At 40.8% G+C, this 20,177-nt stretch overlaps 1 protein-coding gene across 35 annotated transcripts in view; it reads right to left on the bottom strand.

The window, feature by feature from the left end:
* The window catches only part of ANK2 (ankyrin 2), a 749,119-nt gene that overhangs the window by 64,589 nt on the left and 664,353 nt on the right, over positions 1 to 20,177 (bottom strand). For all 35 annotated transcript variants that reach the window (XM_077476764.1, XM_077476769.1, XM_077476760.1 and 32 more), the window contains 5 exons: positions 19,624 to 19,720; positions 19,179 to 19,407; positions 15,391 to 15,516; positions 15,005 to 15,127; positions 13,815 to 13,841 (listed from right to left, as the gene is read on the bottom strand). In XM_077476764.1, the coding sequence (XP_077332890.1) occupies positions 13,815 to 13,841; positions 15,005 to 15,127; positions 15,391 to 15,516; positions 19,179 to 19,407; positions 19,624 to 19,720 (602 nt within the window). The remainder of the gene's footprint in view (positions 1 to 13,814; positions 13,842 to 15,004; positions 15,128 to 15,390; positions 15,517 to 19,178; positions 19,408 to 19,623; positions 19,721 to 20,177) is intronic.

Raw genomic sequence — 20,177 nt, 5'->3', positions numbered from 1 at the left:
CACTCCCAGCAGTTCGCATAGGGCAGTGTGAACTGCCGCCGGGAGGCATGCGATGCGGGAACCCGCCGCGGATTCGCGGCGTTTCCGCATCGCTCCAGTGTGAACCCAGCCTAATAAGCGATCATTTTTCTGATCGCCGTATTAGTGTCCCAGGTGACGCTAGTTAGGCAGGTAGGTATTTAGGTTCGCCGCAGCTTTTTATAGCGCCAGGGACCCCCATATACTACCGCATAAAGCCCCCTGATTGCCCCCTAGTTAACCCTTTCACCAGTGATCACCATATAACTGTTACAGGTGACGCTGGTTGGTTAGTTATTTTTTTATAGTTTCAGGGCACCCGCCATTTATTACCTAATAAAGGTTTAACCCCCTGATCACCCGGCGGGTGTCATTTGTGACTAATAACTGTTAGGGCAGTTAGGGTTAGCCCCCTTTAGTTCTAAGGTACCCCCCTAACCCCCCCAATAAAGGTTTAACCCCGTGATCACCCCCCGTCGCCAGTGTCACTAAGGCTGGGTTCAGATTGCAGCGGTTTGAGAACGGATGTGATTCGCACTGCAGTGCAAATCACATCCGATCTCTGTGCGATTCGAGTTCAGCCATTCGCCGCACCCGCCACACCCGCCGCACCCGCCGCAAATTCGCACGGGACCCTTTTTTTGGCCCGCAGCAGAATCGGATCGCATGGGTGTTCACACCATGCGATCCGAGTTTGCAGATCGCACTGCGATATGCGAACTGATCTGGGGGTGTCAGTAACATTTCACTGACACTCCCAGCAGTTCGCATAGGGCAGTGTGAACTGCCGCCGGGAGGCATGCGATGCGGGAACCCGCCGCGCATTCGTGGCGTTCCCGCATCGCTCCAGTGTGAACCCAGCCTAATAAGCGATCGTTTTTCTGATCGCTGTATTAGTGTCACAGGTGACGCTAGTTAGGCAAGTAGGTATTTAGGTTCGCCGCAGCTTTTTATAGCGCCAGGGACCCCCATATACTACCGCATAAAGCCCCCTGATTGCCCCCTAGTTAACCCTTTCACCAGTGATCACCATATAACTGTTACAGGTGACGCTGGTTGGTTAGTTATTTTTTTATAGTTTCAGGGCACCCGCCATTTATTACCTAGTCTCACTAGTGTACCCCTAAATTTAGGGGTGTCTACTTTCCAAAATGGGGTCATTTGGGGGGGGTTTGTGCCATCTTGGCATTTTATGGCCTTCAAAACTGTAACGCCCTTAGAAAGCCTGAAGGCGGTGCTTGGTTTTCGGGGCCCCGTACGCGGCTAGGCTCCCAAAAAGTCCCACATATGTGGTATCCCCGTACTCAGGAGAAGCAGCAGAATTTATTTTGGGGTGTCATTTCACATATGCCCATGGCATGCGTGAGCAATATATCATTTAGTGACAACTTTGTGAAAAAAAAAAAAAAAAAAAAAAAGTTTGTAATTTTCCCGCAACTTGTGGCAAAATATAAAATATTCCATGGACTCAACATGCCTCTCAGCAAATAGCTTGGGGTGTCTACTTTCTAAAATGGGGTCATTTGTGGGGGTTTTGTGCCATCTTGGCATTTTATGGCCTTCAAAACTGTAATAGGTAGTGAGGAGTGAAGTCAAATATTTACGCCCTTAGAAAGCCTGAAGGCGGTGCTTGGTTTTCGGGGCCCCGTACGCGGCTAGGCTCCCAAAAAGTCCCACATATGTGGTATCCCCGTACTCAGGAGAAGCAGCAGAATTTATTTTGGGGTGTCATTTCACATATGCCCATGGCATGTGTGAGCAATATATCATTTAGTGACAACTTTGTGAAAAAAAAAAAAAAAAAAAAAAAGTTTGTAATTTTCCCGCAACTTGTGGCAAAATATAAAATATTCCATGAACTCAACATGCCTCTCAGCAAATAGCTTGGGGTGTCTACTTTCTAAAATGGGGTCATTTGTGGGGGTTTTGTGCCATCTTGGCATTTTATGGCCTTCAAAACTGTAATAGGTAGTGAGAAGTGAACTCAAAAATTTACGCCCTTAGAAAGCCTGAAGGCGGTGCTTGGTTTTCGGGGCCCCGTACGCGGCTAGGCTCCCAAAAAGTCCCACATATGTGGTATCCCCGTACTCAGGAGAAGCAGCAGAATTTATTTTGGGGTGTCATTTCACATACGCCCATAGCATGTGTGAGCAATATATCATTTAGTGACAACTTTGTGTAAAAAAAAAAAAAAAATTTTTTTTTGTCATTATTCAATCGCTTGAGGCAAAAAAATAAAATATTCAATGGGCTCAACATGCCTCTTATCAATTTCCTTAGGGGGTCTACTTTCCAAAATGGGGTCATTTGGGGGGGTTTTGTACTGCCCTGCCATTTTAGCACCTCAAGAAATGAGATAGGCAGTCGTAAACTAAAAGCTGCGTAAATTCCAGAAAACGTACCTTAGTTTGTAGATGTGACAACTTTTGCGCAAACCAATAAATATACAATTATTGACTTTTTTTTTACCAAAGACATGTGGCTGAATACATTTTGGCCTAAATGTATGACTAAAATTGAGTTTATTGGATTTTTCTAATAACAAAAAGTAGAAAATATCATTTTTTTTCAAAATTTGCGGTCTTTTTACGTTTATATCGCAAAAAATAAAAATCGCAGAGGCAATCAAATACCATCAAAAGAAAGCTCTATTTGTGGGAAGAAAAGGACGCAAATTTTGTTTGGGTACAACATTGCATGACCGCGCAATTACCAGTTAAAGCAGCGCAGTGCCAAAGTGTAAAAAGACCTCTGGTCATTTACCAGCAAAATGGTCCGGTCTGAAAGTGGTTAAGTAGGATAAAAGGGAAGCAAAATGTGCATTATTGCTTTTGGGCCCCTCTACGGGTAAAAAACAACAAATACATACACATACAGTTGTGCTCATAAGTTTACATACCCTGGTAGAATTTATAATTTCTTGGCCATTTTTCAGAGAATATGAATGATAACACAAAAACTTTTTTTTCACTTGTGATAAATGTTTGCCTGAAGCCATTTATTATCAATCAACTATGTTTACACTTTTTAAATCATAATCACAACAGAAACTACCCAAATGACCCTGATCAAAAGTTTCCATACTTCAGTTCATAATACCATACATTGCCCCCCCCCTTTTTTTTTAAATTGTGGAATAATAAACAGTATATTATAACACTCATTTTGTGTGAGATTCTTTGTACATACATGTTAAGGCACAGGTTTATGAGGGTATAGACATCTAAGAGACTTCATGTCATTCTGTTACCAATACAGTTTTGATTAAGATTTTCATGGTTTACACCTTCATAGAACAGTCACTTTCTACTTTCATCTAAGTAGGCCTGTCTGCAGGGCTTGGAGTATTTTAGGCACATGTTTCTCCATCCTCTAACCATCTATCCCACACCTTTTAGTACTTATGTGCGCACTTTCTATGCGCGTTCATTTTTTAAATGGCAGTGCATCATTAACGTCCCTCTTCCATTGGCGTATGGAGGGAGGCTAAGCCTGCATCCATACCTTGGCTATGCCCTTACGCGCCATAAACAGAGTTTCATTTAGAAATGTAGCTTGGTATTTGTCAATTTCTACATCTGGCAGAAGTCCCAGAAGACATAGTTCATTGTCTAATACTACTGGGATCCCATATTGTAACAATCTGTGTCCAATATGTCTGAATGTTTGGGCGGCTCCATATGAGATGGAAGAACGTACTTGATGCTGCGTGGAAGAAATGGCATGTCGGGTCATATGTATGGAGACATTTTTCCTTTTTTAGGGGAGTCAGGTAGGCTTTGTGTACAATGTATATCTGTGTCAGTCTGTCAGATAACTTGAGGGACATCAGTCTGGTCCCTTCCATTATTTCATCCCAGTCTTCCTCCTCTATGGGGCCTATGTCTTTTTCCCATTCCATTTTTGCCTTTTATGCAATGGCAATGGCATTTGACCTACGCTTTCGGATCTTTAGATACAGAGTCAATATGAGTTTAGAGGGTTCCTCTCCCATTATTATATCGAGAACTGGGGGAGAATCGGACACTACCTCCATATTTGGTAATTGCGTTTTTAATGCATGGCACAGTTGTAGATACTTAAAAGCCATCTAGTTAGGGAGTGATGGAGATATATTATGCCGTGTGTAGCCCATACTGTTGAGTCCGTGAAAGATTCTAACTCAGGTAGATGTTTGTTGAACCATAGTGGGTGAGGGTGTGAATTTTCCCAGGGGTTTGCTTTTTTAACGTGATTTCCCATATTCTATGATGATGGAGTAGCATTCCCATATTATACCTTGGGGGTTTTTTAGTGATTTGTTCCCCTCTGATGCCACGTACACACGATCGGAATTCCGGCCAGAAAAAGACCGATGAGAGCTTTTCATCGGAAAATGCGACCGTGTGTATGCTTCATCGGAATTTAGCTGTCCGTATTTCCGCCAGCCAAAAATTGATAGCATGTTCTCAATTTTCCAGACGGAAAAACTTTCTATCGGAAATTCCGATCGTGTGTATGCAATTCCGACATGCCAAAAATCACGCATGCTCAGATTCAACTACGAGACAGAAGCTATTGGCTATTGGCTACTGGCTATTGAACTTCCTTTTTCTAGTCCCGTCATACGTGTTTTACGTAACCGCGTACTAAACGATCGGAATTTGGTGTGACTGTGTGTAGGCAAGACAGCTTGAGCGGAATTCAGAGCTTTTTCCGACGAGAATTCTGATCGTGTGTATGTGGCATGAGGATAGCTTGGAGCGGGGTAAATGCTGGGTGACCCGGTTTATTACATACTAAGGATCTATAGCATTGCATTTCCACTTTGTTGAAGTGGTATATGTAGGAGAGTTGAACTGCCAAGTAATAATCTTGTAGATCAGGAAGGGACAATCCTCCCATATCCGTAGGGTTCTTTAGAACATGCCAGGCCAGTTTATGTCTGCCATTTACCCATACAAATGAGTTTAGAATGGCTTCCATTTGTTTAAAGACTTTTAAAGGGATATAGAGAGGAGCATGCCAAACCATATATAGTATTTTGGGTAACAAAATCATTTTTATTACATTTATACATCCCATCACCCCTAGTGGCAGCCTGGACCATGTATGGGTTTTGGACTTTATCAAGTCAAATAGGGGTGTAACATTCAGTTGTGTGTAGTCTGTCAAAGTCCTAGTGACCTCCACCCCAAGTACTTAATTTTGCATACTCTAGATAATGGTAAATTTGGTTTTGTTTTGGGGGGGGGGGGGGGGAGATGTCCAGTGGGAGGATTTGGGATGTGTCCCAGTTGATATGCAATCCCGAGTAACTATCGATTTTTTTCAATGATTTCAAGTGCAGCCTGTAGTGAAGGTCCCTGATCTGCCAAGTACAGAAAAGTGTCATCAGCATATAGACCTATTTTATCTACTGTGTGTCCTCTTATCGATCCTTTTATATTAGTGTCTGCTCTAATGGCAATTGCCAGCGGCTCTGCTGCCAGGGCATACAGTAGGGGGGACAGGGGACATCCCTGTCTTGTACCCCTTTCGAGAGGGAACTGTTCCGAAAAGCCAGCTGTTGACAAATACCCTTGCTTTAGGTGTCTTGATAAAGAAGCTTAACCTACTTCATAAACTGTAACCAAAGCCAAAGTTGTGTAAGCACTCCGACAAGTATGGCCGTTCTTCTGAATCTAAGGCTTTGGCGGTGTCTAGTGCTACCACCACCCTGGTTCCAGAATTGTCATATTGAGCATGTATGTTCATGTACAGTCTCTTAATGTTCATGGCAGTGTTTTTCCCTGGCATAAAGCCTGTTTGATCAGAATGTTTTAGCGTCAATATAGCTGCGTTCAATCGATTGGCCAGTATTTTAGCTAGTATCTTAATTTCTACCTGTAGGAGTGAGATAGGCTTGTATGACTCAGGGTAATGAGGGTCTTTGCTGGCTTGGGGAGTGCGATTATTTGGGCCTCCTACATGGATAGAGGGAACGGGTTTGTGCCAAATATGGATTGGTAGAGATCCTTGAGTTTAGGTATGAGTGTTTCTGAGTATGTTTCATAGAACTCCAGGGGCAGTCCATCTAGTCCAGGAGCTTTAGACTTGGCCAGTTGGGCAATCACATGGGTAATATCCTGTGTAGTTATGGGTGCATCTAGTAATTTCACTTGTTCTGGTTTTAATCTGGGGAATTGGATTGTATTTAAATACGGTTGAAGTTCCCTTTGTGTATGTGTATGTGTAGTATGGGATTTTTTAAAGCTTTTTATAGAATTGTAAAAACTGGGATGCTATGGGGGGTCTGTAATGTTATTTCCCTCAGTGTCTTTTAGGGAGACTACTACTGTAGGCCTATTGTCCCTGTGAGCTAGATAGGCTAATAACCTGCCTGCCCTCTCCCCCTGCTCATAAACTCTTTTCTTGCAGAAAAATATACTTTGTTTGGCCTTTTCAGTGTATAATTGTGTTACCATGTGGGACTGTAGTTTTACCTTGTTTCAATTTTCATGGGTGGGATTGGAGTTATATGTTGTTTCCAGCTCTTGCAGTTTATCAGTTGTAGTATTAGATTAGATGACTTTTTAATAACTTTTTATTCTGGTGGTAAGAATCCATTGGGCCTGTACTTTGAATTCATCCCATACTGTGTTAAGGGAGGGTGGCATTCTAGGTCTGTCCAGGAAGTATTTAATCTCTTTCAATGGAATCATGATCTGTAAGCGCCAACAGCCACTGGGTGTTCAATCTCCATTTGTGAGGGCACTCCCCAAAGATACTGTCACCCAGCAAGGGGAATGGTCTGATAATGTCCTTAGTGCAATCCCCGACCCCGTGACCTTTAGGTAGTAGAGCCTGGGACACTAGTACAAAATCTATTCTGGGCATGGTACTATGGCTTGTGGAATGGCATGTGTAGGCTCTGGTTGTGGGGTTGTTGTGCCTCTACACATCCACTATGGCAAACTCTGTCATGGTACGAGATAGTCTGGTCTGCACGGGTGCACCCAGTTGGTCCCCTATTTGTGTCTGTCGATCTAGAGATGGAGACATTGTCTTGTTAAAGTCCCCCATCAAAATTGCTGGTATTGTTGGGTGTTGCGCTATAAACGCTAGGTCCTCTGTAACTACATCAGATTTGTATGGGGGGGATGTAGCTGGCTATAATTAGCAAGGGGACACCTCCAACAAGTGCATGCAAAAATATATATCTACCCTGCTGGTCAGTCGCAACAGCTATCAATTCAAACGGGGTGGATTTAGCCACTAGCACTGTGACCCCCCCCGGAAAAGTTTGTATGGGTGCTGTGATATGCCCATCCCACCCAGGGGCACCTCAGCGCCGCTTGCAAATGCCCAGTGGCATGGATTTCCACCAGCACAATAATATCTGCTTTCTGTCTTTTAAGAAATTTTAGTACAGCTGTTCATTTAATTTTATCTTGCATACCTCACACATTCCATGTCATGAATTTAATATCTGCCCCCTTGGTCATGGCTTACTGGGGGTACATATACCAGCAGGGTAGCGTCTCTTACTAAAATATATTGCATATTCATTCTAAGAACGTCACTACAATTCACACAATAACCATGCATTTTTGGGCTTCTTTTCCGATATAAAAACATTCCCCAATGCTCTGATCTGGCATTTTCCTTCCCTCCCAGCTTTTTACCTCCTCAACTTGGTGAAGCATACAATACCCATGAACCAGTGTTCCGAATTTCTTCCAGCCTTCCAAACTGACTTGAGGTGTTCTACTTGAACCAGCTATAGCATGAAAAAAAGCTATGATGAAAAAAATAGGCTGTATATGTGAGATGGGGGCGATTTCTCACTGCCCGGGGAGGGAGCAGGTGAAGCCTTATGTTTGCAGTCCTTCAATCGAGCGAGTCTCTTGCTGTTCAGGATTCTGAAACACTTGAGTGCAAATTATGTGACCATATAGTTCAGCAGTGTCTCATGGTGGGTTAGATTTTGTCACAGTGTAAATTAATGTTAGACATTGCCCCTTTAACCTCAATGACAGCTTGAAGTCTTTTGTGGCATCTTCTCAGATGGTAAAGCTGCCCATACCTCTTGGCAAAAAGCCTCCAGTTCCTGTAAAATCTTGGGCTGTCTTGCATGAACTGCATGTTTGAGATCCCCCCAGAGTTGTTCAATGATATTGAGGTCAGGAGACTGAGATGGCCACTCCAGAATTTTCACTTTATTCTGCTGTAGCCAATGACAGGTCAACTTGGCCTTGTTTTTTGGATAATTGTTTTTTGCATCATGTTAGAATGTCCCAGTACGTCCCTTGAGCAGCTTCCTGGCTGATGAATGCAAATGTTCCTCCTGTATTTTTTGATAACATACTGTCTTCAGCTTGCCATCAATTTTGACCAAATTTCCTCTGCCTTTATAGCTCACACATCCCCAAAAGAACAACAACGATCCACCTCCATGTTTCACAGTAGGAATGGTGTACCTTTCATCATAGGCCTTGTTGACTAATCCCCAAATGAAGCATTTATGGTTGTGGTCAAAAAGCTAAATTTTGGTCTTTGATCATTCCAAATGACTTCGTGCCAGAACGTTTGAGGCTTGTCGCTGTGCTGTTTGGTGTATTATAAACCGGATACTTTGTGGCATTTGTGTAGTAATGGCTTTCTTCTGGCGGCTCGACCATGCAGCCCATCTTTTTTCAAGTGCCTCCTTATTGTGCATCTTGAAACAGCCACACCACACTTTTTCACCTGTATTTCACCTGAAGTTATTTGTGGGTTTTTATTTGCATTTCGAACAATTTTCCTGGCAGTTGCAGCTGAAATTTTAGCTGGTCTACCTGACTGTGGTTTGGTTTCAACAGAACCCCTAATTTTCCACTTCTTAATTAGAGTCTGAACACTGCTGTTAGGCATTGTCAATTGTCAATTAAAGATGCAAGGGTCTGTCACGAGTCCAGAAACTCATTGACCTTTTACACACACACACTAATTACAAGAAAACAGATCACAGGTGAGGATGGTTACCTTTAATAGCCATTCAAGCACCCTTTGTCAACTTGTGTGCATGTTATCAGGCCAAAATCACCAGGGTATGTAAACTTTTCATCAGGGTCATTTGTGTAGTTTCTGTTGTGATTATGATTTAAAAAGAGTAAACACAGTTGATTGATAATAAATGGCTTCCACCAAACACTAACCATGAGTGAAAGAAAAGTTGTTGTGTTATCACTCATATTCTCTGAAAAATGGCCAAGAAATCATAAATTCTGCCAGGGTATGCAAACTTATGAGCACAACTGTATTTTGTATTACTTCAATTATCAAAGGCAGGAGAATTTATTTTGGGAGGTATATATCTGGGATAATGTGCAATGAATATCTCCATTACTGGCTCTCAGGACCCCAACTGTTATAAAACAGCTTTGTAAACTACCTCATAATTTTATGTGTCTGAATAAATTTGTATTTGTCAATAAATATCAATTCAATTCTAAAACATTTTTTGAGTCTATGTAAGCATCATGAAAATCACAATTCTCCTTCTGTACCTTTAATTATTTTAGGAGGTGGGTTATGGCAATAGCAAGCCATATACAGCTAAATATTAAATATAAATATAAATATAATATATATATATATATATATATATATATATATATATATATATATATATATATATATATATATATATATATATATATATATATATATATATATATATATATATATATATATATATTTTTTTTTTTTTTTTACTATTTTTGTGCCAGTTTTCCTTTGATAATAAAAACAAAATCAGGAGATAGCCATTACTATTTACCACCAAATAAAACCCAATTTGCCATGAAAAAAACTGAGTGGATACACTAAGTAGTTGCAATTATATGTACAGGTAGCAAAACAATATTCAGGCATTAATATTTGTTTTTCCCCGCCTTCATGAAAGAGGCTAAATGGTTTGTCTAGGTTTGTCCTTATATTACATAGTCTTGGTACATCTAAAGGAGCTTGTACAGAGATTGTACAATTAGATTGTACAGTGTATGGGAAGCCTGAGGATGATGTTATAGCAAAAATAAACCCATCAATTTGTTTCCTAAAACAGTTGCATTCAAGGCATGCTGTAAATGATAACGGGTTAAGTTGCTTGTGCTCTCAACCATACTGTCAAGCCACCAAATGGCCAGTGCCATAATGGATCACTCGTGCAGCACTATGGCAACTGCATATCAAACAGATGCATAAATGGCAGCTTCCATGGCTGTAAAGGATCGGAGGGTTTAGTTCCACTTTAAACATTTGTGAATTGAGCTTTATGTATTCAAAGTTTTGACTTCACTTTCACTTTAGTGACTGCATGGATGTATTACTATTTATATTATTATTATACAGGATTTATATAGAGCCAACAGTTTACACAGTGCTTTATAGTGTAGAGGGGGATACTGCAATCAAAATACAGCTCAATACAGAAGGAACAGTAGGGCTCTGCTGATGGAGCTTACGATCTAAAGAGGGGGGGGGGGGGTAGGTGGTACAAAATGTAATAGCTGCAGGGGATGATGTGTTGGAGGTAACTCGGGTACAGTTCTTGGTGGAGGTGGGGTAGGCTTCCCTAAATAAGTGAGTTTTCAGGGATTGCCTAAAGGAGAACAGGGTAGGGGCTGATCAGACATACTGGGGCAGGGAGTTCCATAGGATGGGAGAGGCTCTGGAGGCGAGAATGGGAGGAGGTGACAAGGGAGCTAGAGAGCAGGGGGTCCTGGAAGGAGCGGAGGGGACAATTTGGGCGATATCTGCAGATGAGATTGGTGATGCAGCTGGGGATGATGTTGTGGATGGCCTTGTATGTTGTGGTTAGTATTTTGAATTTTATATGGTGGGGTAGGGGAGGCCAGTGAAGGGATTGGCAGAGAGGAGCAGCAGTCACGGATCGGTTAGTAAGCTGTATTAGTCTAGCAGCAGCATTCATAACAGACTGAAGGGGGGATAGCCTGTGTAAAGGTAGGCCAGTGAGAAGAGAGTTGCAGTAGTCATGGCGGGAAATGACCAAGGGGGGAATAAGTTGTTTTGTGGTGTCATTAGTCAGGAAGGGGCGAATTCTGGAAATGTTGCAGAGGTTAAAGCGGCATGATGTAACCAGTGAGATGTGGGGCCTGTAGGAGAGGCTGGAGTCTAGGATTACACCCAGCACCATGGCATTTGTGGATGGACCAATGGTTGTTCTGTTGGTCTGAATGGTAAAGTCATGGGGAGGGAATTAGGGAGGAGGAAATACTGTAAACTCAATTTGAAAGATTGAGTTTGAGGAAATGGTGTGACATCCATACTGATATGTTGCACAGTAAATTTGTAATATGTGAGGAGATTGAGGGGGTGAGTGGAGAAATAGATCTGGGTGTCGTCAGCATAGAGGTGGTATTGGAAGCCATGGGATGTTATCAACTTGCCCAGGGAAGAGGCATAGAGAGAGAGAATAGGAGGGGCCCAAAGACGAAGCCTTGAGGTACCCAAACAAGAAGAGGAGCGGAGGAGATGGTGTTGTTTGTGACACTGAATGTGTGCTGAGATGGGTAGGTGGAGAACCAGGAAAGAGAAGAATCACAGAGGCCAAGGCAGTGGAGTTTGTTGAGGAGAAGTGGGTGATCAACTGTGTTGAAGGCAGCAGAAAGTTCTAAGAGTATGAGTATGGAGTACTAGTCGTTGGTTTTAGCAGTTGGTATGTTGCTGGTGATTTTTAGTAGGGAACTTTTAGTGGAATGTTGTGGGTAGTCTGCATGGGATCGAGAAGGTTGTTGTCAGTGAGGTAGGAGCTCATATGGTTGTGGATAAGACATTCAAGAATCTTGGAGGCAAATGGGAGTAGGGAGATGGGTCTTAAGTTATCCAGACAGTTGAGGTCTGGTGAGGTTTTTTTAAGTATGGGGGTAACCAGTGCATGTTTGAGCATGGAGAGAAAGATGCCGGAGGAGAGGAAGAGGATAAAGATGTTAGTTACAGAGTTTAGGATAGAGCAGGAAGGTGGACGCAGTAATTGTGAGAGGACAGGGTCTAGGGGACAGGTGGTGAGGAGGTCCTTGGAAAGGAGTTTGACAACTTCCTCAGTGGTAACAGAGTTGAAGGAGGAAAGTATTGAGTGTGGTGTTGGACCTGGTGTGTTAGTTTGGGGAGGAAGCTGGGTGCTGATTATCTCATCACAAATTGTGTCAAGTTTGTTTTTGAAATAATTGGCAGTAAGCAAGATGGTGGGTGGAGGCAGTGGGGGGTGAAATAAGGAATTAAGGGTAGAAAAGAGTTGACGAGGTTTGGATGAGATGGTTTTGGTGAGACTGGTGTAGTAGGTTTGTTTAGCAGTGTGGAGGCAGGATATTATTTATTTGAGAAGGGCAGATTTGTAGAGGGTAAATTCTTGCAGGGATTATGTTTTATGCCATGCTCACTCAAGAGCATGGCTGCGTCTCTTGAGACTTCTAATGTCGTCTGTTTGTCAGGGTTGTAGCAGGCGAGGGCTAGCTCTGCATGTAGAAAGAAGAACGAGTGTGTCCAGGGAGGATGACAGCATGTTGTTGTAGACAGAAGTGGTCAGGTCAGGACAGGGTTGCAATTTTATTATAAAAGCAGTCAGTAGCAGTATGAAGAAGGGAAGCATTTTATGTCAGTAACTTAGAAACTAAGCATGGCTGTCTGGCAGTACACATTTTTAAAAAGATAGCCAGCAATAGCAGCCTTGGTATTTCTCTTAGACCAAATTACTTTAAATAATTTACATTATTATATTATTATACAGGATTTATATAATGTCAACAGTTTGCACAGAGCTTAACAAAATAAAGGCAGGCATTACAGTTGCATTACAATTTGGTACAAGAGGAATCAGGGGGCTTTGTTCTCTAGAGCTTACAATCTAAGAATATACTGTATATCGCACAGGTTTTATTTTATTGGGTGATAGCAGTTTGTGAAGGATTAAAATATAATTACAGGGACTTTCCAAAATGATTCAAGATGTTCCCCATCCTTTTCCAGGTATGAATGGAGGTAGCTCCAAGCTACTTTTGTCATTTATGGATAATTTCAACAGTTCTAGGATCCTTCTGCTACTATATATTGGGGCAACACATTGGCTATAATAGAAAGCCATGAATTATAGATTGATCTGTTGGGTTTCAGAAAAGAGCTAAATGCAAAGGTTCCAGGCATTTAGGGTGCTGTCAATATACCTCTGAATATGACATCTGAGGATGCCTCACTCGTTTATTGTACTTGGCATGTGATCAAACAATTAATGCAATGACAAAAATTAAACAAGTCATTACATGCAAGATCAGTAAAATTTTCAAATTTAAAACAAAAAATTGAGTGCAAAAGTGAAGAGCCACAAATCAAAGCTCATCTGATGGCAATCAGATCAATGGAAACATTTAATATAATTCAAAATGAAATCATTAGAAAAGGATCAGTCAACCTAAAACTAATATTTTAGTTACAGGTTAAGCCTGTTGGGCTGCACCAGTCCCTTGTGTTCTATACATTTTGGATCCTCCACCTCCACACAAACCTATGTGTGTTCCATCACATTCTGTTGCATTCTCCATGATATACAAGAAATGTAGAATTCAACTCAATAAGTTGAGGGATCTCATATTGACAACATCACGTGTGCAGAAACAGGGACTCAAGAACAAAAATATCACCAGGTATTGAGAGATTTAGGAAGCTGTCAGGAGGATTAACTGCCACAATCTGCCAAAAATGAAACAGCTAGTCTACCCTAAACCTGATGTTTTAAACATAACTAAATGAGAAATACTAAATGTATCCAAACATTGTATTACCTCATCTTCTTGATCTGATTCAGATTCCTTCATAATATAAGATGGGAGGTAGATAGGATGGTAAAAAGAGAGAGAAAAACAATTAAGTATAAAATCACATTAAAGTAGAACTCCAGCCAAAAATAACAAGACAAACAAGAGTCACCCTTTTAAAGACAAAATTAAAATTCATTTTCAATCTAGAGCTCTACCTTGTAATACTTATTTTTTGCCACAAGATGGCCTCAACCAACTTCTTCTAAACCCCAGACTGTCCTGCATCTGTGACTGGACAATGAAAAGAGAAACAGCATATGCTTTCTCCTCTTAGTAACATGCTTCTTGTCAGCAAATGAAACAATTGGTTACTTCTGCTGTTTTTTTCCTCTCAAATACCTGATCAGATTGATGCACTTATACTCCTTGCATTAACATAAATTAAATACATTTAATGCTGTATTAAAGATTATAGAGCTTTGTTAATTTATGCCTATCATATCTGCCTAGAGTTCAGTTTTAAACTAAAGCCAAGCTCATGGTTTTGCAACATTGCACACAAATATGGGGCCACTGGGCGCCAAGGCCCACCCTTCGAGAGGCTGCATATTTGTGTGCCGTCAGCGCCAATAGGTTAAGAGGGTTGATTTATTCAAGGCAAATAGGCTGTTCACTTTGCAGTGGAATTTTCCTTTTGTTTAGTGGTTTTTGTGAAAATTCACTTTGCAAAGAATACCCAATTATGGGCAAGAAAAATTAAAGAACAGTATTTTTGCTTACACATGATTGGATGATGGAAATCAGCAAAGCTTCACCTCTTTCACTGAGCTACAAGGAAATTCCCTTGCAAAGTAAACAGCCTATTTGTTTTTAAGAAATTAACCTCAATTACTTTCCTCCTTCCTTATTTAAACTTTTGCAATGCCATGTTTTATGGTTCCCCATTCTTTTACAAATGTTGCTCTATTCCATCAGTGATTGTTACTACTCACTATTCCCTAAAATTAAACATTCTAAAAAAAGTACTGCATCAGCACATGTGAGTTATTCATTCTCCTAGCTGCAGAGATGAACTTGTATTTTAAGCCTGACCCAGACGGCACCAGAATGAAAAATATAGAAACAGAATTATGAGACAAAATGATAACCGGTAGCTTTACATGCACATTATCATTTTATATAGTGGTTTAAAACACTGTAAACAAAATTCTTACCTTGCAATAAACTGGCAATGTAATATTTAGATTGCAGATGGCTTGCTGTACAAGGCCCCTATTAGATTTTGGTTCCTTCATGAAAGACAGGCGTCCACAAGGCTCTTGAGTTGTGTCTCGTACCTGATATTAGGAAATAATAGAGCTCATAACATTTTACTGTCTCAGCAGGTCAAACTGAACAGCATATACAGTACAACACTGCACATGCAGCTTTTAATGGTAATGAAGAATAAAATAAAATCAGACAGGTAACATCAGAAAAAAAAAAATATTAATTAGAAGATCTGATCATGTTTGGCCAATTACATACATATTGCCCTCAATCAAATAGAATGCATATAAAGTTAAGAGATGCAATTGTTCTATCAACTACTTATTAGTACCTTGACAAACAATGGAAGTCTGTTCTCTTTAAAGGCATAGAAACTAAATATATGGTGTTGCCCACTCTTTATTAGAGGTACTAGGTTTCCAAAACAGTCTACATAGATTGGTTTTCCTTCCAGGACCTGAAAAAGAAAACACGACATCAGTGGCTGCATGGGGCTGTAGGTTCCAAAACTGAATATATATGGGAAATTCCTCCTCACAGGGTTGGTTTAAAATAAAGCAACTGTGTTCACGCTGCCTCTATGTGGCATAGATGTTAGAAGACTAAGCTATGACAATAAACATAGTCCTCCTTGGTCACAAACATGGTAAAAACAGCATGAAACATTGTAAAATGAAAATGGCAAACACTCCATATGGTAAAGCTCTAGATTACTAAGAAAATAAATAAAGATGTGAAAAGGGTGATGTAAATCATTTATCCTCTGAAGTAATACCTTTTTTTATTGTAATATTGTTTTAATTTTTTATCAATAATGTATTGATAATCTCCTAGACAAACAGTTAGATAGAGTTAAAAACTAATAAGCATGTGTGAATTGGTTTATTTTTCAAGTAATTTGTAAACCTGTTCGTTTGCAGTCGACACAGCCATGTAAGAAAACACAGCCATGAGTGAGACGCTATACTGCAGTTAAATTTACATGAAGTCATTTCGAAGATGCAAAACCACCACAGGTAGAGACCAGCAGGCACCTCATCCATCTGTACATGAGGTCTGCTTTCTTACTGAGCATCCCAGGAGCTGAAAATGCTACGTACTAACAGTAGCATCTTTTATTTAACTTCAACTCAACAGTAAGCAAATACATATTGGTCAAGGAATTGTCCTAGCCTGTGATCAGAAAACAAAATTGCAGCAACACACAGAGAAGGTTATCCCTGTGCTCTTTCTTTCTATAAAAATGTAGGCAGGGCAAGATAGCACTGTACCATGTACTAAAATAGATTTTTTCAACCAGGGTGTCCAGGCACCCTAGGGTGCTTTCTGGGTTCCTCAGGGGTGCCTTGGCAAAATGCCTAAAAATTTCCCAAAAACAAGCCAACAGGTAAACACAAACCACAGTTTTTTATTGTGTAGATTACAACCTTGGACACCAGCTGCTTGCATCCTAACAACTGTTGATGTAATCGGTTGACAAGGAGGATGTCAGGCACCTGCCTCCTTGTTTTCCCCCCTCCTGCCCCTCTCCATCACCACAGGGGTCACTTTAGCTGAGTGAAAAAAAACAAAACAGGAATGCTGGAATACTAGCCAGTACAGGCGTGCAAAGGTGTTTAGGCTTTGCATGAATAAATCACTTCTAATGTTGGGTGTCCTACGTGTGTGAATGTTGCTGCATTATGTTAAGCTATTAGTTTAGTTTGTTACATTTTAGAATGGGGTGCCTCAAGATTGTGAAAAATTTTAAAGGATGCCATGACTGAAAAATGGTTGAGAAACACTGTACTAGAGCACTGATTGGCTTGCTTTCATTTCTCATTGGACGTCATGGAGAGCATGACATCACTGTCATTCTCTGTGCCGTCCATCTTGAGCGGATGATGTCCTGTGTGCAAAATGCATCAAGTCAGCTGCTTAGCATGGGACCCAGGAAGCTGGGCATCACTGGAAAAAAATCAATAAAGTAGTGGTGTCAACTTCACTGATTTTCAGCTTCCAGAAATATTTGTCAGGTATGGTACTGTATATACATAGTTACATCAGTCCAAGCTGGACCATTGTTACTATGTAAAAATATATCATGCCTGGAATTTTTCTTTAAATGATCAGCAGATGCATTTTTCACTTAATACATAAACTCACTATTGCAGACTACTCATGTATTCACTTATACAGGATGCCAACTTATTTCTGGTAGCTTAAGGCAAATAGGTATTCGGTCACAATTCTGTCAGTCTTAATGTACTCCTCAGGTTCTTTTTTTGTGACACATTGGGGGTTATTTACTAAAGGAAAATAAACTTTGCACTGGATGTGCACTTGAAAGTGCACTGGAACCTCCCCTGACAGAAATTCTACAGTTACCTACAAATCAGACATTTTGCGCAAACCATAGCCCCGAGATTCCAATTCTCCCCACCCTCCCCATTCGAACTTATTATACTTGAGGGACGGAATCGCAGGGGACTGATATCAGACCTCTACCGCATCCTCAACTCACTCCACTTTCACGCAAAGGGCAAGCACAAGTATATGTTGCGATGGGAAAAGGAGTTGGGTGAGGAACTTCCGCTGGAAGCTTGGCAGGTGGTGTGGAGACAGGCAGCTAAATCCTCCCTATGTACCCTTTACAAGGAAAACTTCTATAAAATTCTCTACCACTGGTACCAGACCCCAGTTGTACTTCATAAAATTTATCCCTCCCCCTCTGATCGGTTCTGGTGCTGCCTAAAAGACAGGGGCACCCTGTTCCATGTATACTGGACCTGCCCTTTGATAGCCCCATTCTGGAAATCAATCCAACAGCTCCTTATCCGGGTATTTGAGGTGCCTGTCCCGTTCGAACCCAAGTTCTTCCTATTCGGCTTGTCCCAACCAAAGATGGCTAAGCCATCCAGGAAGCTTCTACAACACCTCCTCACAGCAGCCCATTGCCTGATAGCTCTTAACTGGAAGAGTCAACTGGCCCCAACTATGGAAGCCCTTTATTCCAGGATAAAGGACATAGAACTTATGGAAAAAATTACTGCCACAATACGGGACAGGCTGGAGGAATTTGACCAAGTCTGGGAGAGATGGCGGCTGCGGGAGGACTAAGGGCGAATCGAATAAGGTATGGCGACATGGATCTCTGGCACTTTCTTTTCTTTTTCTTCTCTGTCTTTTCCCTTTTAACTTAACTTAACCCCTGTTTATATAGCGGACTTCTTCTGCTACGAATTACGTGTTTTGCATAGGCCGCATGGCAGATCATACCGGCCGTAGGGGTCATGGGATGGGCAGCTGACTTTTGGTGTCCCCTGCCCCCCTACACTTCACAGTCCAAACTATTGAAATCTACTGTACATGCCCGTGATCCGACACTACATATCGCATGTTCATCCTTGATTTTGCAAAGCTATGTAGATACTCAGCTACCACTGTACTCCTGTACTGTTTATGCTTCTATGCAACCACTGGAAATAAATAAAACGTTATTTGAAAAAAAAGAAAGTGCACTGAAAATGCACTTGGAAGTAAAGTCGCTGTAGATTCGAGGGGGACATGCAAGAAAAATAAAAAACAGTATTTTAGCTTGCATATGATTGGATGATAAAATCAGCAGAGTTTCCACTCATTTCAGATCGACCCCTTAGATTTAGGGCGACTGCACTTCCAAGTGCATTTTCAGTGCACTTTCAAGTGCACTTGCAGTGCAAAGTAGATTTTCCTTGGGTAAATAACCCCCATTATACTCTAGGCATAGTGTGAGAATTTTTAATTTGCACAAAAATAGTTTGTGTTGTATGACAAGCATTTCATTGTGTGGGCACTTTTAGCAAGCTTGGACAGTGACTGCAAACTAGCCCAGAGATGACCCATTATTCAGCCACATTTACATCCCACGCTTCAATACAGACTAGCCTGCGCATGGGCTGGTTTTCTGCCTACACCTGTATATCCAAGTTAGTACCACTCAGGAGGGAATTATTATTTAATAAATAAATAAATACAATAAAAACACATTGGATGAATAACCAGTCAGCACTGGAGCAAGCAATTTCTAGAGCTGTAATGAAGAGGTGAGGTTTAGCATGTTACATGTATAAAAATGTTCAATGTTTTTCAGGGGCTCACCTCTACATCTCTACTTCTAGCAACTTCTGCAAAGTTTTCCTGCTGTTCCAGTGTCTTGTCCACCTTGTCATCTGTCATACAGAAACATCTCAGACGTGCTTCAATAGGGTCATGGGATTTGGCAAATACGACAAACTTGGCCATATAGGGAACACATATAATTTCTCTGTAAACTTGGCTAGCGAATGTAACTGATTCTTGGATTTGTCGGCAATCAATTAGCCAAAACCTACAGAAGAAAACAAATAGTATTAAATATGGCAAGACAAGTATATATAGCTGAAAATAACTTTGGGGTATTTATATAAGGTATCACACAGTGCCTTAAGAGAAGTTTTTGTGAACAAATGTAGGATACAATAACCAATTTGTAAATGTGACCATACACTTAATGTATTGTTAGGATTGTTTTAATTTTTACAAAACAATGTACGAAAAAACTGACCTGGCAGATACATTAGTAGTAAAAGAAACACATTCATTAACAAATGTAAGCGGTGTGGTTCCAGTGATGTCCTCCCACTGCGCTGGAGTTGTACCACCTAAAGAGAAGCAAAGTAAAAGGAAAAAAAGCTTATATGCAAACATATTTTTGCAGCATGCTGTGTGTAATTTACATAAAACTGGAGCTAGGGTATATGAAGGTTTTTCACATACTTTGTAAAACTAATCCAATTACAGCTGTGACTGGATAAGGAAAAAAAAGTGATTGATTGCTATAGGCAATACAAAAATAAAATAAATGACATAATAAGGTAAGAAAGAATATTCAATACATCAGCTACAATATTTCACACAGTTAAAGTTAAACTAAAGGCGAATCTTTTTTTCTGATTTGGATAGGTGTGAGGGAGGGCTTTAACACCTGTCAATTTTTATTTTTGCCATCGGTGACTCAGTAGGGAGATTTCTCTTCACTTCCTGTTCCATAGCCAAATTAGGAAATGAGATGAAATCCCTCCATAATGGTGGACTCCCAAGTCACCAAAACTAGTGTTC

The sequence above is a fragment of the Lithobates pipiens genome, unplaced genomic scaffold (assembly GCF_037356315.1).
Source record: "Lithobates pipiens isolate NorthernLeopardFrog02 unplaced genomic scaffold, aLitPip1_a1.2 Scaffold_13, whole genome shotgun sequence".
Classification (NCBI taxonomy): Eukaryota; Metazoa; Chordata; class Amphibia; order Anura; family Ranidae; genus Lithobates; species Lithobates pipiens.
Note: the sequence above shows the minus strand (reverse complement) of the source record. Positions and strands in the feature narration are given on the sequence as shown.